Source organism: Archocentrus centrarchus, chromosome 16 (assembly GCF_007364275.1).
Source record: "Archocentrus centrarchus isolate MPI-CPG fArcCen1 chromosome 16, fArcCen1, whole genome shotgun sequence".
Classification (NCBI taxonomy): Eukaryota; Metazoa; Chordata; class Actinopteri; order Cichliformes; family Cichlidae; genus Archocentrus; species Archocentrus centrarchus.
The window spans coordinates 1,129,149-1,151,726 of NC_044361.1; the positions used below are offsets into that span (position 1 = coordinate 1,129,149).

Below are 22,578 nucleotides of genomic sequence, written 5' to 3' on the forward strand. Positions count from 1 at the left end.
GTTATGCTGAAAGCATTAGTTGGTCCAGTCTGGGGGAAACTTCGAATTAAAATATAAATTTTTATCACCCTTACTGCTGTCAAGTTTAAAAAAATCTTTCTGGATATAATAAATCAATAATTTAAAATATTTCATATATATTTTTATAATGAAATCACCCAGCTCAGTGATTTTTTATTTTTTTTACTGGATGTTCTTCTTGTTCGCAGCAGAAATCAGTTTAATTAAAGCACTTTGAATGACGGTGGTGTTTGAAAGGTGATTTATAAATACATTTGCTTCAGAAAGTATCAAGACCCCATTTACCTCTCGCACTTCGTGTTGTATACTCACTTAAATAAAACTGTCATTTGGCCAACCTATTATGCAGTGATCGATGCATCCTGACAATGTACATATGTTTACTGTTATTTAAAAAATGAACTTTATTTAACCATGAGGTGAAACTCTTCTGTGTGTCCTGGGCGGTGGTAACCTAGGATGTTTTTCAGTGATGGGTATCGTGCATCGTGCTACAGTGATGTTTTTCAGTGGCTGGGACAAAGACAGGTCAGAGCTGACACTTCCTGTCCTCTGATGGAAATTAAAAGTATCTGCCAGGAAGCACGCAGCGCAACATAGACTTACCCAAGCAGTCAGCCAGGGTCTTCTACACAGAACTGAACCAAAGGTCTCAATACCCTTTAGTCTTATTTGTACATCACTGCTGCAGTTCCTCCAAATTTAATCTGAGCCTATAGCAACGAAATCTCGTTCTAATGCGCACTGTATGGTGCAGTTTTGAACGACAAAGTTTGTCTATGTCTAAATGGCAGAGTTCAGGTTTTAATTTTTAATAAATGAAACAAAAACACACATTTAGAATTTGACAGACTTTACTGGGTGGAGACTGACTTGGAACAGCGCCACTTATATCCGTTTAAAAAGGGCCAGTGTGTAGAATTTAGGTTGTATCAGCAGAAGTGGAATATAGTAATCACAGTTCTTCAGTATTTTTAATTATGTTTAACTGTTAAACATAAATACTGATGAGCTTCTTCTCAGAACGAGTCCACAGAGAAGCCCGTGTTTCTACAGGATCCCAGGATGGACAAACAGAGTCGATGGCGCTGAAGGAGACCTTTCAACCAAATCTTCTACCACAAGCTGTAATTCGCAAACTCACCACTAGATGTCCCCACCTCCCACAGTGCAGCTATGGATCAAACTGCAAAAGAGGTTTTTATGTGCAGTCAGCCTGAAACGACTGTAGCAGCAAACAGCAAACAATGATCAACAAAGATATAACTTTATTTATATCACCACATTAACAGCATTAAATCATTGAGTGTAGTGTTTTTTCTGCAAGAGAAACAGTAACTGTTTTAACAATGATGCTCACAACATGTAAACAATATTAAATTAATAAATATGATTATGACTGTATGTAATGACTGATACGGAGATATGATTAACATGTAGAGCAGAATGATGACCTCTAATAGTAAAAGTGCAACCATTACATTTTTATCACAGCCTAACTTGGATGCAGTGTAAGGTAAATCCAGCTCTGTGGGCATTCAGAGGGAAAGTTTATCTTTTCTTAACCACCTCGTGTCATAAGGGTCAAAATAAAATGTGCTGCAGATGCATTTGGTGCTACTCTGTCGCACCAGTAAACATCTCATCCACACAGCAGTTCCCCATGCTGGTGGCTTCCTTCTCTTTTTCCTGTCTTCTTTTTCTTCCTCCATCTCGGTCTCCTGCCAGCTGCAGCCAACGCTTTATATACCTCTCCATCTCCTCGTCCACTGCGTCCTTACAGAAGGCGTTCTGCCTGACTGCGTCTGCAGGGTGAATCAGGGGAGGTAAATACCTGTCTTACTGTGTGAAATAGCCGCTTTGCTCTTAAATGTGCTGTAACAGCATACTCACTGAGGATGACTCTCTTGATGGTTTGGTTCTCGATCTTCTGCTTCTTATTTCTTCCCCTCCAGTTGATGTTTTTGGCCAAAGTGTTGGTAAAAAGCTTCGCCATTATCCTCCATACGCTCTCTTTGGTCGTCTTACCTCCAGACGGGCCGAGGTAGGAGATCTGCACATGTGCACATTATTTCATTAGCACATACACCATGTGACATTACATCCATGTGAGTTACATCATCTTCAATTCGATCCCTCGACCAGGAAGCTCAGGAAATCAAGGTGAGCATCAACCCATCATTAGATTTCAGCACACCTGTGTTCCTGACACTGGAGGGGGACATTAGAGTGAACCATGAATGAACAAATAAACGAGCAGTAAATCTAAATTAATACTTGCAGGATGAAAGTAGACCAAATAAGCATCTTTCCCAAAATTATCAATAAAAGAGTAGCAGAAGACTTTGGCTGCTTTATTGCTGCTGTCACCTTAGAACAACAGATCTTTCCCTTTGTGAACTCCAGTCTCCACATGCAAACCCGAGTCTAACCAGTGAAAACAGACAAAGGTTAAAATGGACACGATTCCAACATCCGACAGATGCTTACCATTTTTCCCTTCGGCTCTGGCTCAGTGCAGAGTCGCTGCTCCGAGCTCCGTAGCTCCTGTACCGACTGCAGCGGCAGAGGAAGCGTCTCCACATCTGGAGGTTCACACAGCAGCGCTCCAGATGAATTTCCTGTCTGCAGTATTTTTAGCACAGTGGAGTTTTGCTGTTTGATGGTCTCCAGTGAAACAAGAACCTCCAGAAGTATTGCTTAAAAAAGAAATACAGAATTAGTTGCGCTGTTAGAAACCAGAAAGCTTTTTATGTGCTATTCTTAGAGCGACTGCATCTGCAGCCGCCAAAGTTTTTGATGTTAACTTTCATTCTCTCAGCAGCTGCTGCACTGATGTGGTTTAGCACCATGTGTTTGTGCAGGTTTCATCCTGTCTGCTCATGAAGCTGCGACTGACAGGTGGCAGCAAGCATATTTGCTGCAGTACAAATTAGCAGGTTAAAAACTAATGAGAAATAAACTAAAGACGGAGGAGGAGGAGGAAGCAGTGAAGAGCTACAGGACAGAGCTGAAGCTCTTTAGTAAATACTAGCAGCGGCTCTTTAACAGCTAAAGAGGCTTTTGTGCTGGTGCAGACAGTAAATCGGACCCAGAATTTCTCCAGCTTCTCCTGGATCTGCATCAGGGTCTCATTAAAGTAGGATTTGTCTGAAACACCTTACATCGGAGGCATCCGTGTCAGATGCTCAAACCACCTTAAATGGAGCAGCAGCTCTACTCCGAACAGGGTTTGAGTATCTGTGTGAGCCAAAGGTCGACACGCTCAGAGGCAGTTTGCACCTGGGTGACTCTAGATGTCTGCAGCCATGGAGCCCACCTGGGCTCCGCCCTCTTGTGTGCTCACCTCCTGCATGAGGACCTGTGTCAGTCCACTGCACTGTGATCAAAGGGTCCGATCTCCGGACAGCCACACTGGCTTTAGAGAATTAGAAGCTGTAAATCTAATCCTGCAGACAGCCTCCACTATCATATGCACAAATTATTGTTATTACAATATTGCTGCATAAACAGAACTACTACTATCTAAACCCCTCCCCAATCAATGATATAAACCACAGAATAACTCTGCAAACATTTGAAAATAATACAAAGTCTTATGGTCACATGGGGGTTGTGGAGCTGACAGGGACGCAGGTCTGCTGCTGACATGCTGACGAGTTTTGTGCATTAAAGTTTGAGCATATGGAGGAATCTGAGTTGTGCCTCTGTGGCTGTAATGATGCGATATAATCCAGACTGGCTGTTGTAGGCGTTCCTTTCATTGCAGGTGGTTTAATGACGCGAGACTTCCTCACACTAACCCCCTCCTCGCTGTCAGTCAGGTTTGAGCCATTTCTCTCTCTGGATTCAAAGACTGAAGATAAAACATCTGGGGCAGTTATGTGATTTTTTAAAGTTCTCCTCACATCTGTTCATTGCAACCAGCGCACAGGAAGGAAAAGGTGCTCTTCCCTATCAAAGTCACAGCGTGGCTTTCTTCCATCCAAACCTCAGTGGATTTAATTATCTTATTAAGTTATTAAAAAAAACACACACCCTCCTTTTCTTTAGAGATGAGCTGGAGACTCGTCTTAGTACACTGATGCCATCAACTTGTGTATGAATGAGCAGCTTTTAAAAGTGTTACTGAACACATGTTTACTGCCAGCTTTGATCCTGATAGCACAAACTTATGGGTATTATGCCTGTAAATACCCGGGTCTCTCCACCTTTTGGTCTGAGAACCAAAGAAGCCTTCATCATCATTTTTAGTGATGAAACTGGTTTTCAGCCTTCGATGGATCATTACGTGCAGCACGGTGCTGATGGGAAGCAACATGGACTCCATATACATCATCAACCAACTCTTAATACTCAGTATTTATAATACTCAGTAAATCTTAGTCACTCTGAAAATTACTAATATATGGAAAAAATAGAATAGGCTGAATGATTGTGGTTTGTCATCTGTTTATAGCTTCAGTTTCTGTCCCACACGGGGAAAAGCCTTTAATGCTTTTCTAAGTGAACGTTTTGACTTCTTCTGATTAGTGGAGGCAGAGGACCGCACGCACATCTGCTGAAAGACACAAAGAGCTTTTTATTGTGCAGAAATTTCATTGGTAACTTAAATGTATCGTAAACAAACTTCTGCTGCCAAACACTCTTGAACTGTTTTCCCAGCTTTCTCCTCCTCCTCTTCCTCCTCTCAAAAGAAGATGAAGATGATGAAGTTGATTGATGAGGAGGATGTCCTCATCCTCTTTCCAGGTTTATGTGAAAGAAAAAAAATCTACTTTTAATTTGAACTTCATATGAAGATCAAACAGTGTTCCTGTGCAGTAACCATACCGTCACATTACTCAGTACTTCTGAATATAATTAGCGCACGTGCTCGAGTCACTTTGGCATTTATTGAGCGCAAAGGCAGGAAGCAGAGTAACACCTACTCTGCTTTCAGAAAGGAAGAAGCAAAGTCACTCAGACTTCTTAGAGAAACTTGAAGTTTGGAGGTTTCTGGTTGGTCAGAGCGCCGCGAGGCACAAACTAGATACTAGATTTACACCGCTGAGCGTAACTGATCATCAGAGCGACACAACGAGGCAAAGCAGAGAAACACAACAGACACACACAGCAGTGATGACATTACACAGCTTTATCCAGGCCACGGCTGATCCTGACTCTCCTGAGGAGGATGTGCCAAACAAAGGTTTTACTCCATGGTTTCACAGTGAGGACAAACTGACCTTTAACCTTTAAGAGACCACGCTACTTTACTGGCTAAAATGTCCAGCTGGGGTCATTTAACTGAGAAAAAACATTTTTGAAATTAAAAATATCACAACAGCACACAGAAATCTGCGACTGAGATTTTAAAATGCGGCATTACTCTGCATACAGTATTGTGCAGAAGTCTTGAGTCAGCCCTCGTTTCTTCTCATTTTGCAATGAAAATGAGAAACAGATGCAGCAGTTTATCAAAACATGGCAGAAATATAATCTATATAAACAGTTCTGATCAGAGACTTTGTGGGATTTTATGGTGGATTCAAATCTGAAGGTGCATTTCTGTGTTCCATCAGTTTCAAAAAGATCTCCAACACCTCCCAAACCATGATGGAGCCTCCACCGTGTTTCACAGACGGCTGTAAACTCGCTGTTGCTCCTCTCTCCTGAAGTTTGGATTCATCACTTTATCAGACCTGCTGCCTCTGACCTTCAGTCCAGTCCTTTCTCCAACCTCAGCCTTTCCTCCCGGTTTCCTTCCTCTGAGACCATCTCTGCTGAGGCTTCAGTGAGCAGCAGATGGACCAGCTGAAGGTCCAGATGATCTCTCAGGTCTTTGCTGGATTTGTTCCTGTTTCTTAAGGATGCGACTTTCAGATACTGTTCATCTGCCACTTCTTCTTTTGTCCTCCACTTCCTCAACTCTTTAAGGACACACTGCACACCACGCTGAGATGTACCAAGTACTCAGCTGACAGCTCTTTCTGAATCACCTTGTTGGTGCAAAAATACATGTTTATGCCTGTGTTGTTGGTATTTTTGTTGGTATTTTTCTTAGACCACTTTAAACATTTACAGGAAAGTCTGGCTCACTGGAAGCAAAATCTAAATAATTGAGGGGTGACTGATTTTTGCACAGTATTGTACATATTAGACTCTTCTCCCCTTCTCTTTAGTCAGATTTTCTCCTTCTCTGATTGGCTGCCCCTGACCAGAGGTGGGAAGTAACGAAGTACAAATACTTCGTTACTGTACTTAAGTAGATTTTTCAGGTATCTGTACTTTACTTAAGTATCTATTTTTCTGACTACTTTTTACTTTTACTCCCTACATTTTTACACAAGTATCGGTACTTTCTACTTTTTACATTTTCAAACAGACTCGTTACTTTTTAACACGTCAGAGAGAAGTTTGCATTTCCGGTCAGTGCGCCGTCAAACATCAAGCGATCTGAGCCTAAACGGAGGAATAATAACACACAAGAGACAATCGTACTGGTGTATCCTCCATCATCGGGGCTTATCTCGTACAAAGGGATTAAATACGCAAACCCATATAATTAATGTCTCATTTATAGCGCTATAATCAGGCCGGACCGAGTCCGTAAGTTGCGCTGCGGCACATAAACAGCTTAGCTAGCGCTACTGAAGAGGAGCGAGCATGAAGGGAGTAACGTGTGGCAGGTAAATGCAACGTTTCTAAATGCTCAACAAATATCAGCAAACACACAAAGTGTGTGCAGTTTGTCACACAGTGTGTCTGCTAGCTAAAGAAGAGCTGCTGCATGTCAGGGAGAGCAAAGAGAGAGAAGTTCACTCAGAGATGGAGAAAGAGGACAGGAGAGGAAGAAGAGAGGTTAGATTTAAAGGTAAGGACTGGAAAATAAACTGAAGTATGCTGACTTTGTGTTATTCAAAGATTCTATGAAAATACTGCAGTTTAGTGTGTGATAAACAGGTTATCTTGTTGTACTGTATTTACAGTAAAGCTCTGTGTTGGACTGGAGCACAGTGTTTGTGTTCATGGTCAGAGTTACAGGTTACATCAGTGCAGCAGAGATGAGTTTGAATCAAAGCTGCTGATGCTGAGATTCATTCACTGAATCCAACATTTCTACAGCCTGTATGCTGTCAGTGTAGGGCAGGGGTCACCAACCTTTTTGAAACTGAGAGCTACTTCATGGGTACTGAGTCATACAAAGGGCACCAGTTTGACACGCTCTTCTGAAATAACAAATTTACTCAGTTTGCCTTTAGTTATACATTATCAATAATGATTAATGATACTCATCTATGAGAAGACACTGATCATGTTAATGGTTTCTCCCAATAATTAGCAATGAAAACAAGGTGGGAAACATATCAATATTCAGCACTTTATCTCTTTTAATCTCAGTAATTGTCACATTTTTAGATAATCACTTACATCACTACATTTCATAGGAAAAATGTCCAATTTTCACTAGCCATTCACAAACATTTTTTTAGCAAATCATGAACTATGTTGCACCATGTTTCAAAAAGTTATTATGTAATGTTAAAGAAAAATCAACTTACATATTTTTAAATAAATCTTGTCACATTTTGAACTCATGACCAAATCTGCTGCATTTTTAACAAAATTATAACTTATATGTCATGAACACACTTTTAAATTGAACACAATTCCTCAATATTTTAATTAAACTTTGCCATGACACTGCCATGTTGCCACTAACATCTGGCATTGGTTTCTTTATTAGTGAGAAGACTGGCATTGCATGCTGTTCACCAGTGCACTGTAATCTGGTGTGTAACTTGAAACTGCAACTGTGAGTGCATCTTTCAGATGTGCATCAGTGAGGCATGTTCTGTGTTTGTTCTTGATGAAGTTCATGTCAGAAAACGCTGATTCACAGAGATAGGTTGAACCAAACAGGCTGGCAACCTTCATAGCTGCTGTGCATACACCACTGTACTTCTCTGTGTCAACAAGGGACCAAAAGTTTGGTGCAGTCTGGTAAACTTTGAGGTGTAGGTCATTTTGCAATGTTATGATTTCCATCTCCACCTGTCCAGCATCCAAGTTGAATGTTGCACTTAGTTTCTCAGCAAAGTATGTTGTGTCCACATTCATGAAAGGATTGGAAATGAATGACACACATGGCTCAAGCTGATCAAGATCACAAAACCTATTCTCAAACTCTTGCCCAAGTCTGTTTATGACTTCACAGTACTTTTCTGCAACTTTGTCAAATGTGTCAGATGCAGAAGCATTGTTTTTCAGCACCAACTGCACAGAGGGAAAGTGCAGCACTTTTTTTCTCTGTAAATCCACAGAGAAAATGTTCATCTTGGCTTTAAATGCATTTAAAGCACTTATCATATCAACAACAGTTTTACCTTTGCCTTGCAGCTCGCAGTTCAAGACGTTTAGTTTCCCAGTAATGTCCGTCAAAAATGCAAGGTCAAGGGTCCACTCTGTGTCTTCTAGCAGTGAGACGTCTTCGCCTTTGGACTGCATGAACTCTTTGATTTCACCCAAAAGTGACAAAAAACGAAATAAAACTCGTCCTCTGCTGAGCCATCGGATTTCTGTGTGTAGCAGCAGTTCACCATATTCAGCTGACATCTCCTCCAATAGCACCTTGAAAATCCTGTGCTACGGTCGCCCCACAAATGAGACACACGCAGGTTTCTTTCACAACCGTAAAAAAGAACTCCTTCTCCCATTCCTCGTTAAAGTGATAAGTTTTCTTTCTTTTTTCAGCCATATTTTTGGGGAAAGAAACTGCACTCAGCGCCCATCTTCGCTGTGTCCGCTAGCCTACGTTCCATTAGCACTGGTTTTGTCATGCGCACAATACTGACCATTGAATTAGAACTAGAGTAAGTCAGAGTTCACCCTAACTTTTCTAAACGTCATGTATAATGAGGATATTTTTAAGATACTGTCATTTTTAAAGCTATATAAATGCAAGTGTGATTATAAAAAAGAATAGCAACAGAATAAAAATTTTTTTAGACACAGCTCACTAGTGAGTTGTGCTATTTTTAGAACGGGCCTGCGGGCGACTCATGTGGTCCTTGCGGGCGACCAGGTGCCCGCGGGCACCGTGTTGGTGAGCCCTGGTGTAGGGGATGGAGCTCAGCTCAGATAGCTGTGAAATACTGGGTTACATCTTTGTGAATTCAGTTCATCCACACAGAGCAGTAAACCTCAGAGCAGTAGCAGCAGGTCAGCTGATCACAGCCTGCACACCAACATCATTTACTGCAGCTACAATAGAAAGCTGTGATTCTTCTCCCCATGCAGAGCCACTACAGCTGATCTTAGGGTTCCTCCACCTTCTGAATCCCACTGTAACCCCTGAGTATCCTCATGTTGGTGTTTAGGTGGAGGCACAGTCACCCTCTGCTATGGAGGACACAGAGAACAGAGCTGTGTTTAAATTCCCTTTAACAGTTTGTGTCCTACAGAACAGATTCAAGCTGAGTGCATTCATTAGGATTAAAATTTAGATTGGAGTAACGTTTGTATTCTCATGTAATATTATTTTATGTTATTACAATAATATATAATGAGGTTCGGTTTGTTTTACACAAAAATAGCAGGTAGAAACATCCTCCAAAGAACTACTTTTACTTTCTTACTTTGAGTAACTAGTAGTGACTTCATGGATTTCTTTACAAATAAAATTTTAGACATTCGAGAAAAAATTATTCATAACCATCTCAAAGATTATTCTTCATGTTCGGCTGTTTTCAGCACTGCTGGTATTGTTTAGACTCTTTTGCTCCAGTTGATCTTTCAGAGTTAACTTCAATAGTTACTTCCTCCAAACCAGCAACATGTTTGTTAGATCCCATTCCTACTAGACTGTTCAAAGAAGTCTTTCCAATTATTGATGCTTCAATCTTAAAAATGATCAATCAGTCTTTATTAGTTGGCTATGTACCACAGACCTTCAAGGTGGCTGTAATTAAACCTCTGCTTAAAAAGCCATCACTTGACCCAGCTGTCTTAGCTAATTATAGGCCAATCTCCAACCTTCCTTTTCTCTCAAAGATTCTTGAAAGAGTAGTTGTAAAACAGCTCACTGATCATCTGCAGAGGAACGGTTTATTTGAAGAGTTTCAGTCAGGTTTCAGAATTCATCACAGTACAGAAACAGCATTAGTGAAGGTTACAAATGATCTTCTTAGAGCCTCTGACAGTGGACTCATCTCTGTTCTTGTCCTGTTGGACCTCAGTGCAGCTTTTGATACTGTTGACCATAACATTTTATTACAGAGATTAGAGCTTGCTATAGGTATTAAAGGTACTGCACTGCAGTGGTTTGAATCATATTTATCTCATAGACTCCAATTTGTTCATGTAAATGGGGAGTCTTCTTCACACACTAAGGTTAATTATGGAGTTCCACAGGGTTCTGTGCTAGGACCAATTTTATTTACATTATACATGCTTCCCTTAGGCAGTATTATTAGAAAGCACTGCATCAATTTTCATTGTTATGCAGATGATACTCAGCTTTACCTATCAATGAAGCCAGATGACACACATCAATTAGTTAAACTGCAGGAATGTCTTAAAGACATTAAGGCCTGGATGACCTCTAATTTCCTGCTTCTAAATTCAGATAAAACTGAAATTCTTGTTCTCGGCCCCACAAATCTTAGAAACACGGTGTCTAACCAGATACTTACTCTGGATGGCATTACTTTGGCCTCCAGTAACACTGTGAGAAATCTTGGAGTCATTTTTGACCAGGATATGTCCTTCAATGCAGATATTAAACAAATATGTAGGACCGCTTTTTTGCATTTGCGCAATATTTCTAAAATTAGAAACATCCTTTCTCAGAGTGATGCTGAAAAGCTCATTCATGCATTTATTACTTCTAGGCTGGATTATTGTAATTCATTATTATCAGGCTGTCCTAAAAGCTTCCTGAAAAGCCTTCAGCTGATCCAAAATGCTGCAGCTAGAGTACTGACAGGGACTAGAAAGAGAGAGCAGATTTCTCCCATATTGGCTTCTCTTCATTGGCTCCCTGTTAAATCTAGAATAGAATTTAAAATTCTTCTCCTCACATACAAGGTCTTGAATAATCAGGCAACATCTTATCTCAAAGACCTCATAGTACCATATCACCCCAACAGAGCACTTCGCTCTCAGACTGCTGGCTTACTTGTGGTTCCTAGGATACTTAAGAGTAGAATGGGAGGCAGAGCCTTCAGCTTTCAGGCGCCTCTTCTGTGGAACCAGCTTCCAGCTTGGATTCAGGAGACAGACACCCTCTCTATTTTTAAGATTAGGCTTAAAACTTTCCTTTATGATCAAGCTTATAGTTAGGGCTGGATCAGGTGACCCTGAACCATCCCTTAGTTATGCTGCTATAGGCCTAGTCTGCTGGGGGGTTCACATAATGCACTGTTTCTCATTCACCTTATTTACTTTGTTTATACTCCACTCTGCATTTAATCATTAATTGATATTAATCTCTGGCTCTCTTCCACAGCATGTCTTTCTCTCCCCTCAGCCCAACCGGTCGCGGCAGATGACTGCCCCTCCCTGAGCCTGGTTCTGATGGAGGTTTCTTCCTGTTAAAAGGGAGTTTTTCCTTTCCACTGTCACCAAGTGCTGCTCATAGGGGGTCGTTTTGACTGTTGGGTTTTCTCTGTATTATTGTAGGGTCTTTACCCACAATACAAAGCGCCTTGAGGCGACAGTTTGTTGTGATTTGGCGCTATATAAATAAAATTGAATTGAATTGAATTGAATTGAATTGAGTACATTTCAGAGCCTGTACTTTTTTACTTTTACTTAAGTAGAGAAGTTGAACCAGTACTTCGACTTTTACTAAAGTATTTTTTAACATAAGTACTTGTACTTCTACTTAAGTACAGAATGTCAGTACTTTTGCCACCTCTGCCCCTGACAGACAGAAGGTTTGAACAGCATGTGGCTCAGGCTGCTGTGCTCACAGTCACAGATGGCCTTATTTAGGAGATCCACTCCCTGTGACATCACACAGAGTTACAGGTAGAAGTAATTCTCCTGACTGGAGCATTTAGAGCAGGTTGAGGCCCAAGCTTTCAGTTCACAGGGATTACTCACACATGTGCTGTCCTCCTGATTTGGACATTTTAATATGAGTAACCACTATGGTAACATTATTTACCAATGACAGAAAACAGAAAGAGGTCAACTCTATCTTTTACCTTCACACAAAAACCAAAGAAAGTACTCGGTGCCTCTGTGGCTGACAAACAGCAGTAACACTCAAAAACTTCCCCTCAAAGCTTCAATATTTAACTGTTTGTTAACTGAAGTCACCTCACGAGTATTCAGACCCCATCAGTCTCGTAAAGGTTTATAAATGATATTTGGAGCACGGTGGTGGCTGCATCACATCTCTGGCTGTGCTTCAGTATCCTGCAGAAAGCCAGACTTAAAATATTAGAATATCAAGATTAAAAATCTCTTTTGCAAAAGTCCCTTCAAGGGACTGAAGACAGGTTTCAGTCGTGACCTTTAAAGACGTGCAAAACATTTCTAAAAACATGTTTTCACTTTGTCACTAAACCCAAAACAGAAAAACAGAAAAAGTACAGGGGTCTGAATATTTTCTTCAGCAGTGCCTCCGATAACATCTTCTGTTAAGTAGATGTTTTCAAAGCTAGTTATGTATCAGATGTTTATATTAAAAAGACATCTTGATAAGAGGTTTCAACCAACTCAGCAAATACCAAAGAGCAGAATAAATTTTACTGGGTAAGCAGGTGGGCACGACTTGTTCCAGGACGGGGAAAAAACAAAAACTGCACCCAGCGTCGGTGTTTTTCAGGGGCTCAGGGAAGAAAGGTGGAGAGCCCGGTGAGTCAGGTGGTGATGGAAAAAGCTCAGGGGTAAATTCAACAAAGACAATAAAGAGAAAATCCTGACCAACAGTTCCTGGAAATTCAATAAATGAAGGCCGTGGCCGAGCTGTCATCACCGGGTAAAGGAAGGATGTGTTTCTGAGTGACAGGCCTGTTTATGCCGCTGCTCCTAATGACATAAAACAGCACTGAATGACATAAAAGACCATTTCTGATACCCACACTGATTTCTTGCACCTGATATGCGAAAATAATACACTAAAAAGCTTATTATACACACTCTGCAGTGCTGCTTCCAGCTCAGGCTGATGGTGTGTTAAAAAATGTATATTTTATATAATCTAAATAAATTTGTTCATGATGTTTACAATTCAGATTTCCCTGTTGCTTTATTATCATGCAGTGAATTATTTCCTCAAGCTGCGTTTGTAGAAGTGTGGACTTAATGAACATGTATTCAATTCAATTTTATTTATATAGCTGCAAAACACAGCAGTCACCTCAAGGTGCTTTGTATTGTAGGTAAAGACCCTCCAATAATACAGAGAAAACCCAACAGTCAAAACGACCCCGTGAGCAGCACTTGGTGACAGTGGGAAGGAAAAACTCCCTTTAAACAGGAAGAAACCTCCAGCAGAACCAGGCCAAAAAAAGGAAAGTTTTCAGCCTAATCTTAAAAATAGAGAGGGTGTCTGTCTCCTGAATCCAAGCTGGGAGCTGGTTCCACAGAAGAGGGGCCTGAAAGCTGAAGGCTCTGCCTCCCATTCTACTCTTAAGTATCCAAGGAACCACAGTCTGAGAGGCTGCATTAACAGCGATGCAGCCTTCAGCCGTCTCAGGTGGAGCCTCGATTAACACTCTTTAATTTAGACAGGTGTTTTTATGAATTTAAATTCTGAAACTGTCCATAAAGTGTCTTGAAGGATATCACTGTTAATAACAGGCACCGTTAAGAGGATGAAATGTTTGTCTGAATGAATTAGAAAAAAAAAACGAGTTTGCTGTTTCGATACTAAAGACAGAAGTGTTAAAACCTCTTTCAGAAGGTCACCCTTAAAGGTGGTGTGAAAAAGCGCTGACACGGCGAATGATTAAAACGAAGACGTCAAGACACACTTTCATTATTCCCCTCAGAGGTTTCACAGCGTTACTCGAAAGCAGTTTTCACACATTCACTGCAGAGCTGAAGCCCTCTGAACACGACCTGAAGTCAGAGCGCACACACCCAGCGCGCTCCGATCGGACATTATCCGGTCTGAAATCAGGGGCGTTATGATGTACCAGCACTGACAATAAACCAGATATTTAAAAGTCACATCAGATTAAAATGCCAATACGATAACAACATGACCAATGTAATCACCAGCACAGTTAAAGTAACAAATTCACTTTGCAGTTCATCACATCTCTCTCCTCTTTCAGTAACAGAGGCAGGATGCAGCCCTCTGCATGTCCTCCCTCACTGCCTCCACGGATCTTCTCTGTGGCCTTATTTTTTCCTCCTGCCCAGCAGCTCCATATTCATCATCCTATCTCCAATGTATTTACTCTCTCTCCTCTGCACCTCCAAACCTCAGCCTTGCCTCTCTAGGTTTGCCTCCAAAATACTCAACCTGAGCTGTGCCGCTGATGTTCTCATCTGTAATCTTCTCCATCCTGGTCTCTCCCAGTGAAAATCGGAGCATCTTCAGCTCTGCCTCCAGTCTTTTTGTCAGCGCCACCGTCTCCAAACCATCCATCACAGGAGGTCTCACTACCACCTTGTAAACCTTCCCTTTGAGTCTCTATCACAAATCTTCACCTCTCCTGTGCATCGTCTGCCTCACTGGATGGTTGACCCCAGATATTTAAACTCATCAACCTTCACTCCCTCTGCTCCTTGCAGCTTCACCTTTCCACCTGTCTCCCTGTCATTCACACACATGTACTCTGTCCTCTTCTCTCAGGAGCTCACCTCCACCTGCTCCCTACTCTCACTACAGATCACAGTGTCGTCTGTGAACATCATAGTCCACAGAGACTCCTGTCAACCTGTCCGTCATCACTGAATCCACCTGTAACTCCCACCTGACCATCACTGCTGTCCTCATACATGTCCTGCACCACCCTCACATAGCTCCTCATGCAGTACCACGAAGTATTTCAGCACCCTATCACATGCTTTCTCTAGATCCACAGACACACTGCAGCTCCTTCTGATCTCCATCAACACAGTCAAAGCAAAGGTCACAGCCGCAGCGCTTTCTCACTTTGCTGCTACCGCATTAAGTAAATTTTAAAAAAAAGGGTAATTTTGATTCTTTTGGCCATAATCATGTGATATTACCATCCAAAGTTCGTGTGTGAAACAGTTTTCATTAGAAGAAAAAAAAAAGGATTTAAGAGGGAACCTCAGCAGCAATGGCTTTAAAACTGTGCGTAGTAGAAAACAAGTGTGAGCTCGCTGTTTTACAGCAGCTTCTTCAAGGCTAAATCAGGGTGTCTGCCACTTTACTGACCGCAAACACGAAGACCTGTAGTTGTGTAGGAGGGATGCTGAAGTACCTGTACGCTCATTCATTTTAAAAACTCGCTTCTTTCAGGTGCCTGACTCCACACGTCACATTTCTACTGTAACAGCCACATCTGGGGTTTTACTTTGTAAACGCATCAGAGGCGGAAGTCATGCCTCAGTGTTATTACTCACCGAGCCAGCACTGCGGGCTGGCCGAGCGTACCTTTTTCTGCACGCAGGTATTCGGCTCCATGCTGACCTTCCTGCCGGTCCAGCAAACCGCCCTCACACACCTCCCATTTGATGACCGTCTCCAGGTCAGTGGGCTCCTCTTTGACAGGTGAGGGCAGACCTGCAGCTGCGCCTTCACGTGTCTCAGTGTGGGCGCGCTGGCGGGGAAAAGCCTCCGCTGTGTCACGGCTTCTGGGGGAAATTTGTGCAGGAGTAGCTGCACCTTCACCTGATGAGCAGATAGATGAATAGAAAATGCGTGGGTGGATTCCATCTCATTCATATCCACTCATTTTACTTACCAGCAGGCCTGAGTCGAGGATGGTTTTTCAGCTGGTTGGCGCTGCTCTGCACACCTGAAGCCGCAGCAGCGTCAGCTCGCCTTCACTCCTCTCTAACTTGGACTGCAGTCTCCGTGTCCCTGTCCGCCACCATCCTCTCGTACTCCTGCAGCCTGCGGTTACAGGCGGTGCAGATAACGTGTATCAGGGTTTACAGCTGCCCCGGTGGCATTTTCGATGGCCAGAGCCTCTGATTCGGACAAACCCCAGATGTCGGGGCTGCTATTACTCATTGTTCCAGCAGATGGCAGCAACAGCGGGGACGCGAGAAAAATCTGCAGCCACAGTTTGATGTTAAACTTCCAGAAATACTTTATCACACTTGGTTGAGTCCAAATGCAACACCTAAACATCACATCCACCCTCAGGTAGCGCTGGTGGTTGGATGTCTCGCTGTAGTTGGAAGGCCGACAGGCGCTACACCGCCCCAGGTGGCGTCTCAGGGAACTGCAGTTTCCGTCGTTGAAATCTTGGGTGGAATTCCCGAATAGCAGCCGATGATGGGACAAGTTAAGCTTCCAGGGTGGGAACAAAAAGGGGTTTTAACCTTATTTTGGCGCTAAGTCAGCAAACATTGATGATGATTCTATACATGGATTTTTATTTATGTTTCCTTGCTAAATGATAGGTGTTACCAAGATGGGCAGCAAGTGCCAATACTTGTTTCTAGAAGGACTGTTAAGGTGCATATGTGTGACTGCCCACATTACATCCTGGTGATAGATTAAAGACCAACAATCTGAACCCCCTACCTGTACTGTGAGGGGAAGCCAGAGGCTGTGTCTGCTGTGGGGGAAACTTTGCTGGCATCGTTTGGTCCCCTCAGAGGAAGAAGTCACCTTTCAGTCAAGGTGTGCTGTAAGAATCTATATGAAATGAGAGTCCTCTTAATAATTTTAACATCATTTGTTACCAGAAATGTCAGTCAGAGAAACTGCCTTTAATTCAGAATCACTGAGTGCCCGTTTGTGGTGGAAATGTGGACACTTTATTATTTACAAATGTTCCCAAGACAGCCCCCAAAAATGAAACCTTTGAGCCAAAGTGGACTTACTTCCATCAGGAAAAAAAGATGTAGTAAAATATTGCAAAATCTGAATGTGAACTTAATAAAATCAAAGCAGTATTCATGGTTGTTATACTGCAGACTGAGCCTCACCTCCTCCAGTTATAAAGGTTAAAATTAGAGCTGCTTTAGACTAAATGACCGAAGGCAACAGCAACAGTTCGGCCTCAAGTTTGGTTCTGATCAGTGAAGAAATAAAGAAACATTATTCGTACTGAGATTACACTTTATTGATTCCCTTAGGAAAATCTCTCCTATAGAAAACATAAATGATAGTTTCCTTTGAATATTTGTTGTTGATCAGTACGACCAGTTCAACAGCTCAGAGATGTTTAAAGATCCGGGAAAATCCAAAAACATCTTTCACAAGTCAGTAAAACAGGAACAATTATTCAAGTATTGATTTAACTGTGTATATATTTTTGTCTCTTTCACAATAAAAGCTAAATACAAAGTATAAAGATATTAGAAATAAGGCAGATAAACTTTCCATCATAGGAAGCTGTTCACATTCACATCTTAACTTTCTGCAGTCGGCACTTTAAATGCATTGTGTTAAACATGTGCAAGTCAGCCAAAGCGGAAGCATACCTTATGTTTTATGTGTTGCTTTTTTTGGTTTATGTCATAGAAAAAATAATAATCGCATACATATAAACAGATGTTTTATGGAGTTCAAGCACGAACCCGCCTTTGCTTAAGAAGAACTTCTATCAGAAACACACAGCAAAATGCAACACGTGTGCTCGCCAGCTTCAAGCCGCCTCATGGGTCTCTCCTGCCATGTGGACTTACAGTCACTGCTGTCAGTGCCGCCACCCTCCTGAATACCTGTCTCCAAACCAGCTGACAGAGCGATTTCCTCCTTAAGTCTCAGCCTCCTGCTGGGACTCAGCTGGAACCTCTACGCTGTTCTCTTTAGACAGTAACACAGGAACGACACCTTCAGCTGTTTTGTTGAGAATGCAGTAATCAGTACAGTAACACGGTGATGGAATACCATCAACAGGGCTGCTTGGTAAACTGCACTCTGGGCTTTGTGTCACATCTTCGAAGCTGCAACCAGAGTCAGCACAGCTGATCTCTAAGATATCTTCAGGTGGAGAGGAGACAACCTCTGCTTCTCCAGTGCTGACTGCCCAGACGGAGCAGGGGAGCTGAGTGTAGGAAGAGTTAGCTGGACACACAATAGCTACTGTGGGGGGAGCCTTATCCATCCCAGGCAGGCCAACGTAGGAGGCTGGGCACTGAGGGAATGCCAGTTGGATTACTGGAGGGTTTAGGAAGGCCTGGCTCTCTTCTGGGTCCTTTGTGATGGGTTTTGGCACAACAGTCACAGCATCACTTATGATGATCTCATCAGCTTTGCCCGTTAGGACAAATTTGCCGTCAGGTGAAAGCCATTCCTGAAAATTCAGCAGAATGAAGATGCATCAGGTGTGACAACGTAGCAAACTACACAAATATACTGCCTTCAGCTTCATATGGCATTCAGTTTTGACACAGTGGATTCTTCCTTCTGATTTATTTTATTTTTAGCCCGAGCAGTCTCAGAAAATAAAGCACCTTATTACACACTCAGATCTACAACAGCTTGTCCCTGGGATGGTGATCATGCTGCTGTTACAGCGTGGAGTGCTTATTTGTATTTCCTTGTGGGAATCAGCTACAGTTTTACCATTAGTTATATTTGTATTCATTTATAAATGGGATGATATTTGAGCGGCACTAACCAGTGAAAGCTTTCTCTCACATCCACACCCACAGCAACCTTTTGGTGAATACCTGCTTGGTAACATGTGCAGCTTTTTGACCTTTGAAAAGCTCCACACAGGCATCTTAAAGTCCAGTAATTAACTCAAGGAGGTACATTTGCAGATTGTCAAAATCCAGATTTGCAAAATACTTTCTTTTATGACCATTTACCAGAGAAATGAACGTTAAACTAAGATAGTGAACGTGGTAGAACGCCTGCTTACAGTAACAACATGCTAGTTTGAGGATATACTGAGACGACTGTAAAAAGATGTCCCTGTTAGGGGTAACCACAGCGGATTATCTGCCTCCCCATGGATCCTGATTTATCCTTACTTGTGTGCTTTTCTTATGTCCAATTTGCTGTGTAATTTTGTGCTCTCGGCTGATGACTGCCCCTCCCTGAGCCTGGTTCTGCTGGAGGTGCTCATAGGGGGTCGTTCTGACTGTTGGGTTTTCTCTGTATTATTGTCGGGTCTTTACCCACAATACAAAGCGCCTCGAGGCGACTGTTTGTTGTGATTTGGTGCTATATAAATAAAATAGATTTTAATTGAATTTTGTGCAGTCGTGCTTCCACTGAGTCCCTTCCATTATGATTCCTGCACTTGAAGCGTCACATAATGAAAACCAAACAATCCTTCAGAAATGAGTCAGATTATCGCCTCACCTGAAGATTCCCTTTATGCTGCTGATACAGAGGCTGAAAGAAAGGGGCCGGCGACGGCGTGTGGGACAGAGTTTTTATCTTCATTCTGTCGTACAAACAGAAAACATTAGTAAGAAGCACATTATCCTCTTCAGATGAAGCTTCGATTACTCACCTCGCAGCTGGACTGTAGTATAGAAACAGCAGGACTCCAACAGCCCCACATACTGGGACCAGAGACTTGGCCAAGATGAATAAGACAGCTTCCTGTTCTGAAATTATACAGAATTACTGAGTCACACTACAGAGATGGCAGTAAGTCCGTTATCTGTTAATTATCAGTGTTATTACAAAAGCACTGAGAGTAAGAAAAAAAGCGGCCAGAAAATCCAGTTTTTAATAATCGTTGTTCAGGGAAAAAAACCTCACAAACACTGCAAGACAACAACAGGCAGAATTCACACGATCGGTGCACAGCCTAAATCTCTGATTAAAATCTTTACTCATCATCATAAAATTACTAAAACTGCATTAATTTCATTTTGTTGTTCACATATTTTTGGAAGTCTCTATAATAAGAAAAAAATTTGTCCTTTACCTTCTTGGTTTTCCAAGCATATTGGTTTACTCCATTCGCTCCAAGTTCCTTCATAACCTGGTTCTTCTAAACTGATCAAATATCTTGCTTTAAGGCAATATTTAGCATGGTTGAGCAGCACTTTCCGTTCAATAGATCCAAACGTCTTAGGCGATCTGACAGGAAAAGTCTGTGGAAAGGTGGAAACATTATAACCAGTGATTATTGTTTGATCGGGGTCTCAGTTATCAAACTGTATGTATTTCTAACAGCTGATCTCACACTGACTTTGTTGCCTTGCGGTGTCTGAAGTAAGATTTCATAGTCAAGTAAATCTGTAACGTAGGGATGCTCAGCATAGCGACTTTCAAATGTGATGTTGATGGTCTCTGCTGTTTCTTGGACCACGAGCTCAGGAGGCGGTTTCAGCTGAACTGATTGGAAACATTTATCAAATCATATTTAGATACATCAAAATGACTCCAAACTGACCTTCACCACAAACTTCAGCACATATAAATGACTCAGTCAGTAAGGAATGTCATTTATTCATACTCACTGTTTTTATATAGAGTAAATGTAGACTTTAAAAGCTCACAGTGAGACTTATTACAAAGTTTAATTTCATATGAATCAATGTCAGCCCAGATTAAGTTTCTGTTGTTGACTTCACAGTCACAGCGATAAATGTCGTTCATCAACACAACTGGACAGGACGCCGTCCTGAAAACACAGGACAGGTGGCACAAACACACACTTTCATTTCTGTAAGAAGAATTTAGCATTTTCATGTCTTTATGTGAGAAGTGTGACACTCACGTTCCGCCCACAAAAGTCAGGTTGTAGTTGCTTTTGAACGTTCCCAAAGGAATAGCAGTGATATTCCAGACACAAGTAATGTTTTTCATCAAGTCAGTCGTGCAAATAACTCCATCAGCTGCACGAGGAGAAAAAGTAGGAAAAAGGGAAGAAGAAATAATTATTTTCACAGGTTCTGGTATTGATTGATTCTATACTATATCGTGTATAACATTTCAAATCATAAATGATCTAATAGTTGAATAAGTATTCAGATCTTCACTGGCAGAGATGAGTTATAGTTTAGGCTCATCTGAGGGGTTAAACATGTAACCATCAGTTAAGAGGGTAAAAACTCCTCGTCCCAGGACTCCCATGAACACACTAAAGGTTTAATCCTTAACAGTGCACTCTATTTATTTTTATTTAAAATCCTGATTGGTAAGTAAGCTTCAAATCCAGCTTTCCCATATGTACTGGAAAAAAGTACATAATTTCTCCACAGTAATATAATAATAAAATATTAATCAAAGGTCAAACATGAATGAATTAACAGACGTGATGTGATGATAGGATCATATGAGTGACTGTTTGACATTTTATCACGTCCTCTGAACCTCCTACTGTGGTTGACAGCTGGAATGTATGACATTAAAGTTATCAGTTTAAATTAATCACCGTTAGAAGAAAAGGATGTCATACTGGAGGCCACAAGATGAGATAAACCATAAGCTGTCTTACTAATAAATTTCCAGCTAAGTGAAAAAAACACCTCCATATAAATGAGCAGTACCTTTGATGCTGCTGGTCACTGCGAGGATGCTGTGGCAACAAAGCCCGAACATCAGCTGCCAGCACTTCATGTCTTTCTGAATCCGAGACTCACGCTGTGGATATCAATAAAACATCATTTTAGTAATATTATGTCTCACATCATTCCAGTGACATCACCATAAGTGGAAATGTATCTTTTTGTAAAATACACCTGTGATACAACAACAACAAATAAAATTTGCCACGTTTACAATTTCTGTGAAAGACCAAAAATCATGAGTTCAGTGATATTTTAGTAAAAGGAAATGTGCCATTACCTCAGAGCTGCGGTGCCACTGAAGTCTCAAACAGTGAATGAGACACAGAGCTGAGGTTTAACTCCTCAATCACATCACAGGAAGTGTTTACGTAGAAGTTTTTTTCCCCCCCTTTTATGAGTTTGGGCACGTGCTTTTAATTTTTTTTCATAGTAGCAATAAAACAATTTTGTCTCTTTCTGAAGAGGATCCTGTTCTTCATACAGACTGCAGTTTTTCATGCGATTCAAAACCTTAACAGGTGTTGTTTTAGGTTACTTAGGGTCACATTTTTTATTTGCTTTAGTGCATAATAATTATGTTTATAAGTGAAAGGTTTTTTAATCAACTTTGTCAAAAAAAAGGGCTGTTCTTCCTAAATATGTTTGCTTTTTTGATGTTTTGATAATGATAAAAAGAGTTGGTCTAAAAATCTCCTTTAATGTCATAATGTGGTGTTCAGCTTACTTGAAGTCTCATGACTCAGAGGAGTAACATGTAAATTATTCATATATTCTCAGAAAGTCACTGAAGATGTAGCATATTCAGTCACTTTTTATTCTTTTTTTCAGTATAAATAAGCAGTAAGGCCTGTGTGTTTGAGGTTGCAGAATAAAGGATCCACACGCATGAGAACACAAACAAACCTTGAACACTGAGTCTGAGGTACGAAATCCACAGAGGAAACAAACAGAAACCCAAACACTCCCACAAAAAGCAAA

At 41.4% G+C, this 22,578-nt stretch overlaps 2 protein-coding genes across 2 annotated transcripts; both read right to left on the bottom strand.

Annotated features, from left to right (window-relative positions):
• Positions 1–1,376: 1,376 nt before the first annotated feature.
• On the bottom strand, positions 1,377–16,174 carry LOC115793887 (uncharacterized). The gene is made up of 6 exons (XM_030749053.1): positions 16,097–16,174; positions 16,000–16,054; positions 15,593–15,829; positions 2,512–2,720; positions 1,915–2,074; positions 1,377–1,826 (listed from the first exon to the last, which is right to left on the bottom strand). Exons 1-6 carry the CDS (start codon positions 16,172–16,174, stop codon positions 1,639–1,641), a joined length of 927 nt encoding a protein of 308 aa, XP_030604913.1. The 3' UTR covers positions 1,377–1,638.
• A 1,699-nt stretch (positions 16,175–17,873) lies between these two features.
• Positions 17,874–21,649, bottom strand: LOC115793889 (erythropoietin receptor-like). Its single transcript, XM_030749054.1, has 8 exons — positions 21,580–21,649; positions 20,808–20,925; positions 20,548–20,711; positions 20,277–20,422; positions 20,010–20,178; positions 19,587–19,683; positions 19,433–19,517; positions 17,874–18,413 (listed from the first exon to the last, which is right to left on the bottom strand). Exons 1-8 carry the CDS (start codon positions 21,647–21,649, stop codon positions 17,874–17,876), a joined length of 1,389 nt encoding a protein of 462 aa, XP_030604914.1.
• Positions 21,650–22,578: the final 929 nt, after the last annotated feature.